At 51.7% G+C, this 16,902-nt stretch overlaps 2 protein-coding genes across 2 annotated transcripts; both read left to right on the top strand.

Moving 5' to 3' along the window:
• Positions 1 to 7,013: 7,013 nt before the first annotated feature.
• LOC129326426 (olfactory receptor 52K2-like) lies at positions 7,014 to 12,617 on the top strand. The gene is made up of 3 exons (XM_054974585.1): positions 7,014 to 7,934; positions 8,382 to 8,577; positions 12,217 to 12,617. The coding sequence occupies exons 1-3, from the start codon at positions 7,014 to 7,016 to the stop codon at positions 12,615 to 12,617; spliced, it is 1,518 nt and encodes a 505-aa protein (XP_054830560.1).
• A 2,084-nt stretch (positions 12,618 to 14,701) lies between these two features.
• On the top strand, positions 14,702 to 15,652 carry LOC129326425 (olfactory receptor 52J3-like). The gene has a single exon (XM_054974584.1). It carries the CDS (start codon positions 14,702 to 14,704, stop codon positions 15,650 to 15,652), a length of 951 nt encoding a protein of 316 aa, XP_054830559.1.
• Positions 15,653 to 16,902: the final 1,250 nt, after the last annotated feature.

Genomic DNA, 16,902 nt, shown 5'->3' with positions numbered 1-16,902 from the left:
GGAATTGATTGTAATGAATAATAATTTGATTTCTAATCCAATAAAAAAATTTAACAAACAAACAAACAAACAAACAAACAAACAAACAACACCAAGTCAGCTCAGAGACTCCAGCTGGTGCAAAATGCTGCCGCTGGCTTGCTCGCAGCAACTAGGCGGAGCCTGCAATTCACTCCCATTCTGCAGGCACTCCATTGGCTACTCCTCAGTGACTGGGCTCAATTCAAGCTCATGACCCTTCATGGCCTCGGCCCCTCATATCTGTGGGACCGCCTCTCTCCCTCTACTCAGCCATGGAAGCTTCACCCATCTGAACAGGGGCTTCTGCAGATACCGCCCTGCAGCTTGGCTACATCAACAACTGCTCCTACAAAACTTCTCTGGGGTAGCAACCCCCTTGTGGAAAGGCCTGCCTGTGGCTTTCCACTCTCTTGGCTTTCCACAAACTGTGCGGAACTGAATTATTCAGGAGGGCTTTCCACACAGATTGAAGAAAAGAACAGGGCCGATTCCAGATGACTAACCTTAAGGCGTTTCATGCCGCCCTCTTCTGGATCGCGACGGGGAAAATGCGAAATATCGCGTTTCCTCGCGTGAGTTTTGCGCGTCGTCGCACAAAACTCGCGCGAGGAAACGCGATATTTCACATTTTCCCCGTCACGATCCGGAAGAGGGCGGCATGAAACGCCTTAAGGTTAGTCATCTGGAATCGGCCCAGGAGTCCAGTAGCACCTATAAGACTAACAAAATTTCTGGTAGGGTATGAGCTTTTGCGAACCACAGCTCACTTCTTCAGATACGCAGATTGTAGGGCTGTGTCATATAAGAAGCTCAGAGGGATGCATTGGTAAGGGACACGGAGTGTCATGGATATGGACAGGACTATAGGGATTTGACCAAGACAGTCAGAGCAGATGCCTTTGCACACAGAAACAGGGCTAGCCCAGCCCCATAGCCGGATAGGCCACAAAGGAGTCCAGAGACCTAGAAGACAACAACCTCAGAGGGGGGCAGGAAAGTAACAGACTTGTACGGCCTTGTGCATGCTGGAAGAGCCATCTAACATGTCAATATATACAATGTATTAAGGCCCAAGTGCAGAGAGCATCTGAGAAGGGCAGGAGTGTGTAACTTCACAGAAGTCAGAAACTGAATCCAGGGATGGATGTATTGTTGAGAGCCAAAAGATATTCACCTGTATGAGAAACTAGTAATCACTGATTTTATGTAACCATTGTGAAGATAACAAGAATGAACTATTTTTATATATTTTAAGAAGCAGTTTCAAATATGTATAATGTTGTCTGGTGTTTGAAGTTATAAGACAGTAAGCCAATAATGGGACCCCTTTTAAACGGGACAGATGCAGCTATTGTTAAGAGAAGGGTTTGAAATTTTCTAACTGTGACAAACTAAATTGATAGCGAGCTCCTTCCCTGAAGGGGCTCCTGGCCCAGGATCTTCTCATCTTGGGGTAAGATGCTTTTGGGGACTCATTTAATTGCTCTCCTTACTGGTCTTTGTAGTTTTATAATGGATAGTACGATTTTCTGTTGATTGAGTTGATATTAAGAATGCTAAATAATCCTGTAATAATAAAGGCATAGAATGGAAGCAGAGATTGTGATAGTATTATTTGTGTAATGAACCTGAAACATCATCTGTAGTGTAGCCAGGAGTTAAATGGTTCAATATAGGAAAGCTAATTCGATGCTCCGAGCTTCTAAAGTGCATGTCTGTATCTCAGGCCCAAGCAGGGTCATCCAGAACAGGTGTGTAGTCTAGGTTACTGGGTACTGTCTGCTGATAGAGATAGGCTCCTACTTGGTAGTTGGGCGTTGCTATTGATGTCTGGATTCAAATTTATTACGGTCCTAGGCCAGCAGAGATATGGCAAAGATAAAAATAGAGCATACAGTTTGAAAGATAAATCAAGATAGTAATAAATTACATTGCCTTACATTACATTTAAAAAATTAAGATTTAAAATGTAGTATATCATAAAACCAGATACAAGACTCTCATTAATTAGTAATAAAAAAATCTCCTGTTCTTCATTGCCATCTATCCAACTTTGGCAACCTTATACGTTATGTCCTGGGACTCATCCGAAAGCATTTTTGAAAGGAGAAAAGCTCTATGTCTTCCCAGGTGGGCAGAAAGTGTCGGCCTTATGTAATCTTCTCGTAGCTGCGTGTGTATCTTAGAGTAAAAAATGACATGTTCTAGTGAGTCTATTTTCCCATCGCCACCGGGACACAAACGTTCTTCTAGTGGCACTTTTTTGTATCTACCGTCAAGTATGGCAGAGGGCAAAATGTCCCGCCGCATTAACGTGAAGGTTCTCCTGACTTGCCAGATTATAAAGACAGGGGTTCGACTTCTTGGCCTTTCGGCTTTGAGGCTGAACATCCTTTACCAAGTTATCTGTTCTTATCAGTTTAATATCTGCTAAAGATGTCATGTTAATCACTTAACCCTTTCATTCAGAAAGGCTTCATCTCCGTGTTCAGCTTCATGCTAGTTCCCATACCCTCTTGTCTCTCTTTTCGCTGAATGCCCCACTGTTGATCACATTGCAGTTTTGCTCTGTGCATGTCCTAGCCGTTGCTTATACTGTATTCTCTTGCAGCAGGGCTTTTTTTCTGGGAAAAGAGGTGGTGGAACTCAGCGGGTTGCCAGCACAGGGGGCAACTCTTGGCAGGAGGTGGTGCCCCTGGTACCACATGTGCACGTGCAAAGTGCATGCATGTTCCCAGGGCCAATGACATCACTTTGGGTCAGCTGGAGCAAGGAGGGAGTTTTTAAAAGTTTAAATTGCCCTCGATGAAAATGGTCACATGGCTGGTGGCCCCGCCCCCTGATCTCTAGGGGGTGGGGATCAGGGGGTGGGGCCACCAGCCATGTGACCATTTTCAAGAGGTTCCGGAACTCTGTTCCACCACGTTCCAGCTGAAAAAAAGCCCTTCCTTGCAGCATGTCATCTGTCCTGGATTTCAGTGAGAAAACTCTTTTACACCACGAGAAGCCATTCACGGGCCGAGCCAGGGACCTGCTGCATGCCAAGATGCTATGGTCTTGCACTGCCTCTCTTCAGAGCATCGCCTGGTGGAGAACGGGGCTGCCCTCCACAGAGAACACTCTTTCCGGGCGTCTGATTTACTACCCTCTCCTCTCTTCCCTTCAAGACTTGAACAGCATCCCAAGGGCCGCCTGTGTCCCTGCGCTGGGGCCAGGGGGGCTCCATTTATCTAGCCTGTTCTTAGGAGGAGCTGCCCAGGCAGACGCTCTGGGTCTTGTGCTGCTCTAGTGATTGCTAAGTGGTTGCAGCAGCAGCAGGAGCCCCAAGGGCCTGGCTGGGGAGGCTGGCCAGCCTGGTGGAGTCAAATATAGGCCAGGAGAGGGGCTGTAGCTTTTGCTCTGCACAAGCTTGGATCTCGGCTGCCCCGTTCCTGCCCTCTGCTGCCAGCTGCACCACAGGGTGAGTGTGGGACGCACATGGCTGCCTTCTCCTGTGTGCTGTAAATCAGGGGCTTTCAGAGGCTGAGAAAGAGGCTGCTGGGGTGACCTGAGGAATGTCTGCCCGAGCAGGGGAAGTGAGCGGCAAGAGAGCCTGGCCTAGCCGGAGGGGCTAAAGCAGCCCAACTGGGGCTGCCCACCTCTCCCCCTCGCACCCCCGTCCAGTCCTGGGCCTTTTCAGGTTCCCCTAATCTGGGCTGAGAGCTGAATCCTTCTGGACACCAGAGCCACGTGGGAATCCCGCTCCCTGCTCATTCTGGCGCTTGATCTTTGTTCCTCTCTTGCGAGGGGGCTGGAGCCTAAGGCGTTCCGGAGGCTGCGGAAGGCAGTAAGTAGAGTTCACACCGGGAAGCCGTTGAGAATGTTCTGATAAGCCAGGCAGTATTTCTCTGGTCCGGCTACAGAACAGAGGCTGTTTGGGTTGCTCTGCATGCAAATTGACCCTGAGAGTCCTTCCCTTGTGCTCTTGCTCAGCCTTCCAGCTTAGCCATCCAGTATTTGCAAAGCAAACGGGGGCAGCCATCGCTGGGACCAGAGGTTACCCCCTGAGTTGTTTCAGCCATCCTTAACTGTGAGCCAAGCTACAAGTGACACCTTACACAGGTTGGACACTTGTCAGCTTCCCTCAAGTTTTGATGGGAAATGTAGGCGTCCTGGTCTTGCAGCTGTAATGGAGAGCCAAGCTGTAAAACCAGGACGCCTACATTTCCCATCAAAACTTGAGGGAAGCTGACAAGTGTCCAACCTGTGTCAGGCACCACTTGTAGCTTGGCTCTGTGTTGTTGGGGCTCTGGCCCCAAGGGTCACCCAGAATTTTTAATGTCTAAGTAAGACCATTGAACGAGATCATGCAAACCTTTGGAGTGGGCCATCTCCAAAATGCCGCATCTCTCTCTGAATAATCTCCTCTCTTAGTCCAGGTTGTCTGAGGCGAGTGGCTGAGGATCTAACCTTGTGGCCTTGTGACTTTTAGCATTCTGAGTAGAACATTCCCCCCCCCATCCCATTCATCATGGAACGGTCCGCAGGCAGGCAGGCAGGCAGGCAGGCAGGCAGAGCCCCTTCCTAGAAGCAGCTGTGGAATTAGGAACATGAGGGTGAGCGCTCCTCCCCGTCCCCGCCTTGCTTCTCTAGGGATGCACCCACAACCCTTGCTATTTCCGCCCTGCCCCCTTGTGCTTGGGCAGAGGCTGGACTGTTTCTCAGGTAGACTGTTGGTGTTTAGTCTACAAAGGGTATAATCATGCTTTTTTAATACCAGAAAATACTTGTTTTCTTAAAAAGTGGAACATTGCTGGAGATGGGAGAGGGGGATCTTTGTGGCTGCGGCAAAGGCGAGGCAATCAGCGTTCTGCACAGCCACTTTATGCTGGAAGTGAGAAGGGCTGGTTGGTGGCTCCTGTCTGAGCTCCCTTTGCTTGGGAGCCGAGGGCCGTGCATGCAAAGAGAGGACACCCACAGGGCACTCAGCCTCATAGAGAAACTGACTGCCACTTCTGCCCATCCGAAACTGGGTGGCAGAAACATAAAGGATCCGAGGACACCTCTTGCATTCTGCTAACACAGCCCTGGGTGGCCTTTTTTGCCCACATTTTTTATGTGTTGCTGCTCCTTGTTTCTGACTGACTCACATTGCCCTCCTGTTGTTGTGATGAATAATCGTTTTAATAGAACTTTTCAGTTTTAAAAAGCAAAACCCGCCTTGCAATTCAAATGGGATTTTATCTTCAGAGGAGGGGGGGGGTGAGATTCCTGAGGACTGGAAGGTAGCTAATGTTGTCCCCATCTTTAAAAAAGGTTCCAGGGGAGATCCGGGAAATTACAGGCCAGTCAGCCTGACGTCAATACCGGGTAAGTTGGTGGAAACTATTATCAAAAATAAAATTAGTGGGCACATTGATGACCAAAAGCTGATGAGGAAAACTCAGCATGGGTTCTGTAAGGGAAGATCTTGTCTCACCAATCTGTTAGAGTTCTTTGAGGGAGTGAACAAACAAGTGGACAAGGGAGACCCGATAGATATTGTTTATCTTGACTTCCAGAAAGCTTTTGACAAAGTTCCTCATCAAAGGCTCCTAAGTAAGCTCAGTAGCTATGGGATAAAGGGCCAAGTCCTCTTGTGGATCGAAAACTGGCTAATTAATAGGAAACAGAGAGTGAGTATAAACGGGCACTTCTCACAGTGGAGGGTGGTGAGCAGTGGGGTGCCACAGGGGTCGGTATTGGGTCCAATGCTTTTTAACTTGTTTATTAATGATTTGGAATTGGGATTAAGCAGTGAAGTGGCTAAATTTGCAGATGACACGAAATTGTTCAGGGTGGTGAAAGCCAGAGAGCATTGTGAGGCACTCCAAAGGGATCTGTCGAGGCTAGAAGAGTGGGCATCCATGTGGCAAATGAGGTTCAATGTAGCCAAGTGCAAAGTAATGCACATTGGAACCAAAAATCCAAAATATAAATACAAGTTGATGGGGTCTGAACTGGCGGAGACTGACCAAGAGAGAGATCTTGGAGTCATGATAGATAACTCACTAAAAACGTCAGCACAGTGTGCGACTGCCATAAAAAAAGCTAATGCTATGATAGGGGTTATTAGGAAAGGGATTGAAAACAAATCAGCCGGTATCATAATGCCTCTGTATAAATCGATGGTGAGGCCTCATTTGGAGTACTGTGTACAGTTCTGGTCGCCAAACCTTAAAAAAGATATCATAGCACTGGAAAAAGTACAGAGAAGGGCAACTAAAATGATTAAAGGGTTGGAACACTTTCCCTATGAGGAAAGATTGAGGCGCTTGGGGCTCTTTAGCCTGGAGAAAAGACGACTGAGGGGAGACATGATAGAGGTTTACAAGATAATGCACGGGTTAGAGAAGGTAGAGAAAGATGTGTTTTTCTCCCTTTCTCACAATACAAGAACTCGTGGGCACTCTATGAAATTATTGAGCAGTCGGGTTAGAACAGATAGAAGAAAATACTACTTTACACAAAGGGTGATAAACACATGGAATTCGTTGCCACAGGAGGTGGTGGCAGCTACAAGCATTGCCAGCTTCAAGAGGGGACTGGACAAATATATGGAGCAGAGGTCCATCAGTGGCTATTAGCCACAGGAGATAGATGGTATTCTCTTTGTGGGGAGGTGGTGCTCTGTTGTCTTGGTGCTGGAAGGAAGGCAGTGGGAGGGCTTCTGGTGTCCTGGCCTCACTGACAGTCCTTTAGATGGCACTGGATTTCTAGCCACTGTGTGTGACAGAATGTTGGACTGGATGGGCCACTGGCCTGATCCAACATGGCTTTGCTTATGTTCTTATGTTCTTATTGGGAGGCCCCCAGTAAGGCCCCCAGCAGATCCAGTTCTCCTAGGGGCATCTGTGTCTCCTGCGGAAACTGGTGGAAGCTAATGATCCGTGTGTTCTGTGCAGCCTTCCCACAGATGTTGTGGAGGATAACCCCGAGTGGAGCTGCGAGTGGAGAGAGCCCCCGGATCCAGGATGCAGCCTGCCCCCTCCAACCTCTCCTCCTTCCGGCCGGCCTCTTTCCTGCTCCTGGGCATCCCCGGCCTGGAATCGCTGCACGTCTGGCTGGCTCTGCCCTTCTACTCCATGTACTTGATGGCCCTGCTGGGGAACTGCACGATTCTCCTGGTCATCAAGACAGACCCAAGTCTGCACCAGCCCATGTACCTCTTCCTCTCCATGCTGTCCCTCACTGACCTGGTGCTGTCCACCTCCGCCATGCCCAAGATGCTGGCCATATTCTGGCTGGGCGCCAGGCGCATTGGCTTTAGTGCCTGCCTGGCCCAGATGTTCTTCATCCACTCGTTCACTGCCATGGAGTCCGGGTTCTTCCTGGCCATGGCGTACGACCGCTATGTGGCCATTTGCAACCCCTTGCAGCACACCACTACCCTCACAGGAGCCCGCATTGCAGTGATTGGCGGTGCAGTGTTGGCACGAGGCGTGATGTTCTTCTCCCCGCACCCATTCCTGGTGAGCCAGCTTCCCTTCTGCAACTCCAAAGTCATTGCCCACAGCTACTGTGAGTTTATGGCCGTGGTGAAACTCGCCTGTGCAGACACGGCCGTCACAAAGGCGTACAGCCTGACCGTGGCATCCCTCATTGGAGCCATTGATGTTCTCTTCATTGGGATGTCCTATGGGCTGATCTTGCGCACTGTCTGCCACCTGCCCTCCAAAGAGGCTGGCCTGAAGGCCCTGGGGACCTGTGGGTCCCACATCTGTGTCATCCTTATTTTCTACACCACAGCTGTCTTCACCTTCCTCACCCACCGCTTCAGCCACGGCAGCATCCCACATCACGTCCACATCCTCATCGCCAACATCTACCTGCTGGTGCCACCAACGCTGAACCCCATTATCTATGGGGTGAGGACTAAACAAATCCGGAGGCGGGTGCTGCAGGGTCTCCACTGGAAGGCTGCCTGACTAGCAGCCTAGAGCCAGGTGCGGCCAGGCTTTGCTCTGTTTGCACGGCTCTGGCTGTTGAACCACTTTAGTGCTTGCAAGAGACATGGCTCTGATGGCAGCCAGCTGTAGGCCTGGTTAACAAAGTCTTGCTTGAGTTGGGGGAGCAAAAAGAACATACAAGTTTCTTGATTCTCAATAACAATTTGATAGGTAACACAGTAAAGCAAGTGGACAAAAACCTTTCTTCACCCAACGCATCATCCACCGATGGAGCACAGGCAAGCCACCACATACACAACTGACTTTACAGACAGAAGAGAGAGGAAGAAATGGAGAGCAGCCACACTGAGGCTTCTGCCTGGCCTCTCTTCATGGCTGGGAGGGGGCCATCTGGGCTGAGCAAGAGCAGAGATTTTGTGGTCTAATTTTTAGCTGCTCCGGCAGAAGAGAGGCTTGGAGAAACCCTGCCACAGTGTTGGGGAAGGGGGTTCTATCTTGCTGCTCCCCTTTGGAGGGCAGGGGGACCTGATCAGGGCCGTGTTGAGCTGCGCACAGGGGACGGCCCTCCCAGGCAGACATAGGGGGCTGTCAGGGGCTGAGGGTTTCACGTGCCTCCTGGCAAAAGCAGGTTTGCAAGGTTTCCTCCTGCTTCCAAGGATATTGGGGTGTAATAATTTTTTTGGAGAGGGTAAACAAATGGACAATTATGGGATGCACAGTCCACTGTCCACAGATATTTTCTTTTACTGTCCTTTCTTAGAGCCAAACTACATGAGATGCCAGACATGTAGTCTTCATGTGTTGGGTCCCACAAGGTTCCCTGGGTAGTGTAGTCTCCAAAGAACAGCTGCTCAATGCGTTTCTCTGCTGGGGGAAGCGCAATGGGAAGGGTTCTGTCTCTGTCACTTGACAAAAGCCTCGGCTCAGGTTTTCCTCCAGGAGGTTGGGGAGGGAGGGGGAGGTAAGAGGAGGCAGGAAATCCAGGGCAGCTTTTTGTGAGAGACAATCCCCACCACCATCCTCCTCCCAGCAGAGAAGCCAGTTTGGTGTAGTGGATAGGAGCGGCAGGACTCTAATCTGGAGAGCCAGGTTTGATTCCCCCTCCTCCTCTTGAAAGCAGCTGGGTGACCATGGGTCAGTCACAGCTCTCTCAGAGCTCTCTCAGCCCCACCCACCTCACAGGGTGTTTTGTTGTGGGGATAATAATGACATACTTTGTAAACCGCTCTGAGTGGGCATTAAGTTGTCCTGAAGGGTGGTATATAAATCAAATGTTATTATTAGTATTAGTATTATTGCACTGCAGATTCTCTCTCTCTGTTGGAAAAAGCCACCCTGGATTTCTCCCCCCCCCCCCCCGTCCTGGAGCTTCAAGAGGAAAACTCGAGCTAAGGCTTTTGGAGGGGGGGAGAGAGAGAGAGAGAGAGAGAGAGAGAGAGAGAGAGAGAGAGAGAGAGAGATTCCCCATTGGACAATCGCATAGAGTGGCTGTTCTTTGTAAGACTACACTACCCAGGGACCCTTGCGGAACGTGACATGCGCCCAGGCATCTCGTGTAGTTTCCCTCTTACGGTCTCTCTACACAAGATATCTTACACAGGGTCACTCACGTGAAAGATCTTGCACCTGTTCTCCCATTGTGGATACACATGCACTGCTAGGGAGACCCAGAAAGTAAGTCACTTGAGCGCCCCCATGTCAGTCCTTGGCAGTCAGATCCCCAAGTTATACACCTGAGTTAAAGTAACTTTATTAGATATCGATCAGTTTCAAGGTGCTCAGACAGTAGTGTTGGCAGAAGTGACCTAAATGGGGATTATTGTGTTAGTTATAGGAAGGATTCCCGCCCTCAGGACAGAGACTGTTAGAGGGGGGCTAAAAGGGGAGGGGGGCTAAAAGGCCCCAGCTGGAGCTGGAGAGGGCGCAGCTGATGGGAGAGTGGGGATCAGGCTGGGGGCAGGGAGTGCTGGTGGGGGACGTTGCGGACAGGAAGGGGCTGCACCTCCAGAAACCAGGCCGCCGGAAGGAACTTTCCGCCCCTGACCCAGGCCACAGTAACACCAAGACTGGACTACTGTGACGCACTCTGCGTAGGTCTCCCCTCAAAGTCAACTTGGGGACTCTGGTTGGTGCAGAACATGGCCGCTCAATGACTTCCAGGAGCTCAGCAGGGCCGGCCGGTCGCTCCTGTTTTGCAGCCACGCCATTGGCTGCCCGTCAGTTACCGGGCTCAGTTTGAAGTTCTGGCTACCCCATGCAAAGCCCTCCTTGGCTTGGGCCCCACATATCTGTGGGAGTTCCTCTCGCCCTGTGCTCCACCAGAGCCCCTTTGGTCATCAGAAGAGGGCCTGCTTTGAGTGCCACCCTGCAAATGGGCAGAAGCACCAGCTGCCTGGGCATTCTCTGCTGCGGCCCGACGTTGTGCAACGGCCTGCCTGATAAGGTTAGGAGGGACGCCGCTTTCCTGGCTTTCTTCAAACTATGAAAACAGAATGATTCAGAAAGGCTTTTTTACACAGGTGGGAGGAAACGGCCCAGAGAGGTGCTTTGGGAACGGAACGAGGGCTGTGCGTTGTCTGTTGCTGTCAGTTTGCTTCTCCTGGGTTGTGTCTGCGTCATTTTACACGTCCTGTTGAATTGCTTGAGCATTTCTTCAGCTCTGCATCTTGTTTTCCAATCTCTGCAATCCTTACTCTGTTGCACTGTTTATTGATATCCCAGCCATTGATCGTATTGACACACTGTATAATCTGCTTTGAATATCAGTGTGGAAGGTGGATTAAAGATAACGTATTTTCCTTCCACGTATCTGTCTGAAGGAGCTGTGACTCTTGAAAGCTCATATAGAAATAAACGCTGTTGGTCTCTAAGGTGCAGCCCCGTCCGTCCATTTTATTTTGCCGCAAAGGACGCGGCTCTGCCCTTTTGGAACAGAGCTGGAAAAACCGCTTGTCCCTCAGCCAAAATGTCGCCTCCAAGCCGCAAGTAAATTCTTTACTTGGGCCTTGATCCTGAAAGCTCCAGGCAGAGCCATTCTTACAGAACAGATTTCTGCAAAGACGGCATGTGCGTTCCCTGCTAAGCCGTTCTCCAGCAGGGACAGGGGATTCTTCCCACAAACTCCCCCCCCTCCCGATCTCCAATTTGGACCTGAGTTTTTGCATACTGGACTTTCAAAGGGTTCTATGGAAAGATACGGATTGGGGGGAATCTGTTCTGGGCTGACCAGGGTATTACGGACGGATTAAACGGCAGAGCGAGTGTCCCTCCAGGCCTTTCCCCCCACAGCCTCAACCTGTTCCTCCAGGGGCTAAACGGATGCAGAATGCGGTCCTGTCTCTTGCTGGTGTTTCCAACTGGCCTTCCCAAAGTTCTTGCAAAGGGAACAAAATGCTTTGAGCTCGATTGTAAAGATGCGTTTCAAAAACCAATGCAGTCCTTTCCCCCACTTTGGCTCTGCGTAGCTGCCTAGGAAACGTGGATCCGTACTTGCTTAGCTCCTGGAGCTGCAAGGAAGCACAGCTGTTCCCACCAGCACTCGGCTGCAGCATATTTTTTCCCAGGGGCAGCAAGGGAAGGACCTGGCAGCAGGCCTTCTGGCCCCAGTTACTGCTGTATTTTCCATTAGCTGTCCCCATTCTTGGGAAGGAACTTCCTAAAAAGACACCAAAGCAAGAACAAGCAGCGCCTGGCTCAGCAGTGGCTCAGCTGGAGCCGTGGCTCAGGACACGGCATTGCCAACTTGGGGCCTAATCGCACATCACAAAGGGAAAATGTTTACGGCTGGCACCTGGTGTTCAGTGCGGCCACACAGCCCCCAGGCTGCACCCCGTCTCTCAAGCACGTTGCTTGTATTTCCCCAAAGAAGCCTCCCATTTCCTGCAATGCCCCCCCCCCCAAGGATGCTGTCAGGGAAGCCAGAAGGGCTCCTTCTGAGATGCAGGATGCTGCCTTCCTCTGTCCCGGGGGGAGGGAGGGGAAAGAACAAGAGCTGTTGTGCTAAGAATGCCTGGCGGTACTTCGGAGACCAGCTTTGCTGCAGAGGGGCTGCAAGAGGAGGAGCCACCTGCCAGGTGAGCAGCTGGTTGGTGAAACTGGGAGGCTGTGCCTGGGCTCAGATAGGTTGCTGCCGCCCTCGGGTGCTGCTGAAATGTTGGTGAGGGTGAGTCTGAGAGCCTGCAAATCGCTCTGCGAGGCTGTGGTGGGCTCTGTCTCCCCAGCCTCGGGTTTTAGCTGTTGGTGGACCCCCATTTCCCTTCCACTGCAGTGCAACGTATGCTCAGAGGAGGGGAGCGGCATGCTGTCAAGGTGGTTGCCACCTTCCTGGGCTGCCTCCGTGCCTCGGACGAGGCAGGCTGCTGCCAACGCGCCCTCCCCTCCGTGCTCAGGCCCTTCCTTGCCGCCGCATCTGCCGTTCTGAGAGCAGACAGGCCTGGCCGATGCCCCTGGGCCAGCCCTGGTTGTCAGAGATCCGGTCCTGGCGTGAAGCAACGCTTCCCATCCGGAGGGGACAGTTTGGAAGCAGAACGTGAAGCTCCATCTGAGGACGGCTCTGGCCATGTGCTGGCTGGCCAGGCTGAGAACCTGGGAGGAAATTCCCACAGCCGGTCTGGAGCCACTGCTGGGCTTGGTGGTCAGTCCCCACAACCGACCCACGCAAAGGGCTGAGGCTGGATGGAACCATTCAAGTCACATTTCGAGGGGGGAGCAGGAGAGTCTGAGACGGTGAACGCATGCAGCTGGGGCGGCTGCTGAAGAGAGGGCCTGGCCTGAGGTGGCGGCGGGGGGCGGGGAGTGGCTGAGCTTGCCTCCCCCTGTTTTCCCACTTGAGCTGCTTTTCCTGTACCTTTTCCAGTGGGTGAGTGGGAGAGAAGTGGGGGCGTGATTTCCATCAGGAAAATGGCATAAAGGCAGAAGAATGCTGGTTTCCTCCTTGGGTTGCATTTTGTGAAGACCAAAGTCAGGCGGAATCACCCAAGCCCTCTTTGTCACGTACCCTTCTGCGTCTGGCCGGGAGGGGCAGGGCCTGCCAGTCTGAAGGGCTGCCTCTCCCTCTCAGGTATGCTGGCGTGCACAGGAAGCCCCGCTGCTGAGCTCTCGCCTCCGGGCAATACTTCAGCCCTCGGAAAGCGGGCCACCGAAGTAACAGACCGAAAGTTCTTCCAAAGTCCACCGCATGTTATTGGGGAAGGCTGCAACTGTTAGAGGCACTTTGCCGGGAAGCCCAGTCTGTCCACTCCTCAGGCAGCAGGGCAGCTTGGCCCTGAGTCACAAACAGTGTGAGGACGGAGTCTGCCAGCAGGTAGCAGAAACAATCCGCGCTATTTTTTGCCCCAGGCCTCTTTTGTTTTCATATTGATACTTAATGATTTTATGGGATTGTTTATACTCGAAAGCTGCCTCCAGCAGGGCTCTGGAAGGACGGCATAGACTTTCCCTAACAAAGACGTAAAGAATCAAGCTGGTGACAGTGACCCCAGCTGGAGGCAGACCCTGGCCGCAGCACTTCCAGGCAGGCCACAAGGCCACGTTTTGCAGGGGGGAGCCTGAAGATTTGTCTGCCGCAGTTGGAGGACTGGGACGCAAACTAGAGTCAGAGCGAACGTGTCAAAGATCACGTCCGTAAAAGCTGAACTCCACGCATGCGCTGCAGCCATTCAGAGCGGGGCCACGTGGGAAGTGGAGACTTGATTGGACCCTTTAAATCAAAACTGGGCTCCCTCACTGCGCTTAGCATTCTCAATGCAGCCCTGAAAAACCCAGCTCTGCCCCCCCTCCCGAGAATGCCATTCCCAGGGCAGGCAGCCCCCTTCCAGTGCCCAAAACCAAGCAGAGAGTAGATGGTTCCCTTCTCTCCGGTGCTCACGTAGCCCCAGCCTGAACTGGACAGCATGCGAACGCAGCCCACCTTCTCCGGTTGGGTGGAGTCACATTCTTTGGTCCTTACCTAATTCTCACATCCAGTGTCCTATGGCAGAATTTAGACCACCAAAGTTAGCAATCCTGAACATAATTTGCTGGGAAGTTTTCCTCAATCTCTAAGGGGCATTGCCAAGTGGGCCTCCCCGCAAGGAGCACACAAGAGAGAGCTCACGGGATATGAGAAAGCTCCTCGGCAGTCCCCCACCACGCACCCAATGATAGGGGAGGGTCCATCTGCTTTCTGTGGGGCAGACTCTGCTTGCTCAGTGGCTCTGGTCAGTGCTATCTTCAGCACCAGCTGCCAGTCCACCAGAGCCGTGTGTTGCCAACGTGTCTCGTCCCTTTCCTCAGCACAGGGCAGCTCATGGCAGCTCACACCGGTGGCCAGTTGCTGGCAAATGTCACCCCTGAGTCTTGCTCAGCCGGACGGCCAGCTTTTGTGATATGTGTGCCGTGGCAAAGTGACGGTGCATTCCCTTGCCCAAAGCTCTTGTCCAGGTAGGAAATCCATCAGATGTAAAGCAGCTTCAGGGTTTCCTGGTATTTGAACCGTCTCTTAACCTGCTCTCTTATTGTGCTTTGTGTGTTCTAAATTTGGATGTGTAAGCCGCCTTGGGTGACACAAGAAAAGCATAAATAACAAAAATCAAATCTGACTGCTAAAATCGAGGAATGTGCAAGGAGTGGATTGAAGCCCTCCTTGGTTACCTTGGGAGCATCTTGGATGTAGCCCTTCAGGGGTGGATTCATAGCTGTGGGTGGAGCCAGACTGACCGCTCTCCTATTGCAGGCTGAAGGGCAACCACGCAGGGCTGCCTGTCCCGCTTGCCATGAGTGGGCCCAACCACACAGGCACTGCGCTGCCTCCTCCTCCCTTCTTCTTGGTGGGGATTCCTGGACTGGAGTCTGCTCATGCGCCCATCTCCTTCCTGTTCTGCGTGATGTACATGCTGGCGCTCCTGGGCAATGGGACGGTTCTCCTCGTCATCTGCCTGGAGCGCACGCTCCACCAGCCCATGTACCTGCTTCTGGCCATGCTCTCCATGGTGGACGTGGGCCTCTCCACCTCCACCCTCCCCAAGACACTGGCTGTGTTCTGGATGGGGGCCCACGACATTGGCTTCCACGCATGCCTGGCCCAGATGTTTTTCCTCCATGCCTTCACTGCCTTGGAGTCTGGCCTCCTGGTGGCCATGGCCTTCGACCGCTACGTGGCCGTGTGCGACCCGCTGCGGTACACGGCGATCCTCACCGACTTTGCCATTGCCAAAATGGCTGTGGCCATAGTCAGCCGGGCGCTGGCTCTCCTGATTCCACTGGTCCTGCTGGCAATGCGCCTCCCCTTCTGCAGGAGCAGGGTCATTGCCCACTCCTTCTGCGAGCACATGGCCGTGGTCAAATTGGCCTGTGGGAACACCAAGCTCAACAGCGCCTACGGGCTGGCGTTGGTCGCCATGGTGTTTGGGCTTGATGTCTTCTTTATTGCCTGGTCTTATTGCCTCATCCTGGGGACAGTCTTCCGGCTGCCCTCAAGGAAAGCCCAGCGAAAGACGCTCAGCACCTGCAGCTCCCACCTCTGCATCATCCTGCTCTTCTACACTCCAGCTGTTTTCTCCTTCTTCACCCACCGCTTTGGCCATGCTGTGGCCCCTTGTGTTCACATCCTCCTGGGCAACCTCTACCTCTTTGTTCCCCCAGCACTGAACCCCATCGTCTATGCCTGGAGGACGAAGCCCATTCGCCAAAAAGTCCTCAGCGCTTTTCGACTTTGCAAGGGGTGATGGGAAGCAACGCTGGAACCACTCGGGGGCACCCTTTCAGAAGATGAGTCCCACCAGAGAGAATACAGCTCTGGTTGCCCATTTGGGGTGCCACTATCATGCACTCTCCACTTAGCTTTCCCCATCCTGCCCCCCATGTCTGGGGTTTCCCCTGGACTCCCAGGAATATGTCCTTTCCGCAATTAGCTCTGCATAGGAGAGAAGAGAAGGCCAGGTGCGTGTGGTGTGAGCAGTCAACCCCAGCCTCCACCATCTTTAACAGAGTTTGTGATATAAAAATCACAAGCCCTTTTAATCTAATGCAGCTTGTTTCGCGTTAAGGGAATTCCAGCTGGCTGAGCAAAGCATTGCCAAATCCCACCTGGGAGAGTGAGTCATGCCCAGAATGTGCATGAATGTGCAAATGGCAAGTGATCGGGCGTGATTGACTTACTGCCCATCCACGCTGCGGAATGTGCAATCGTGACAATAAAGGTACTCACTGAGTCACCACCCTAACATTCCAATCTCCCCTCTTTTCCATTATGATATTGTTAAGCACAACCTGGTGCCTTGAGTGTCCCTCTAGCCAATCACAATGAGAAAGACACGCCAGGAGTCCTGTTGATTGAAGCAATATTGATTGTTTAATTAAACAATGGAGGAGCAATTACATAGGAGTAGAAGGTCTCCTCATGTCCAAAGCTCATCATCACTACAATAGCAGTGCAAAGCAATTAATACTTTTTGGCTAATTATAATATTTGTTATCTTATTGGCTCGCAGAATACAGGGGTCCCCCACTGGCATAGAAAGGGGACCTATCTTGACACAAATGTCTAAGGTTACTTTGATTGGAAGAAGCAACTTAGGTCAGCCGCATAATTGGAGAAATTGCAATTTTCTATCTGTCCTTGGAATTATCTCTAGGAAGAACATGTTCCTCCTTTCTCTCTCACCCATCTCCTTTATGGGCCCATCTCCTTCCTGCCCCCTCCTTTTTGCCAATGTTACTTTTAACAGTGGCGCCCTAAAGTCGCTGAAGTCGCTTCTTTGCAACCTTGGGGCTTCCAGGGAGCTGGGTTCTGTGGGTGGAAAGGAATGTGCCCCCAGTTCTGCAGTTTCTCTCTTTCCCAGACTTGAGAGAGACGTTGCTAATTCTGGCTGACCTCGTTTGCAACATTTTGCATTAGCAGTTCTTACAAAGAGCTTTTTGTATTAGAATCATACAGTGTCATACAACTGGTGTGTGACAGGCGCATCTCTATCAT

This window comes from Eublepharis macularius, chromosome 3 (assembly GCF_028583425.1).
Source record: "Eublepharis macularius isolate TG4126 chromosome 3, MPM_Emac_v1.0, whole genome shotgun sequence".
Taxonomy (NCBI): Eukaryota; Metazoa; Chordata; class Lepidosauria; order Squamata; family Eublepharidae; genus Eublepharis; species Eublepharis macularius.
This window is presented reverse-complemented; position numbering and strand designations above follow the sequence as displayed.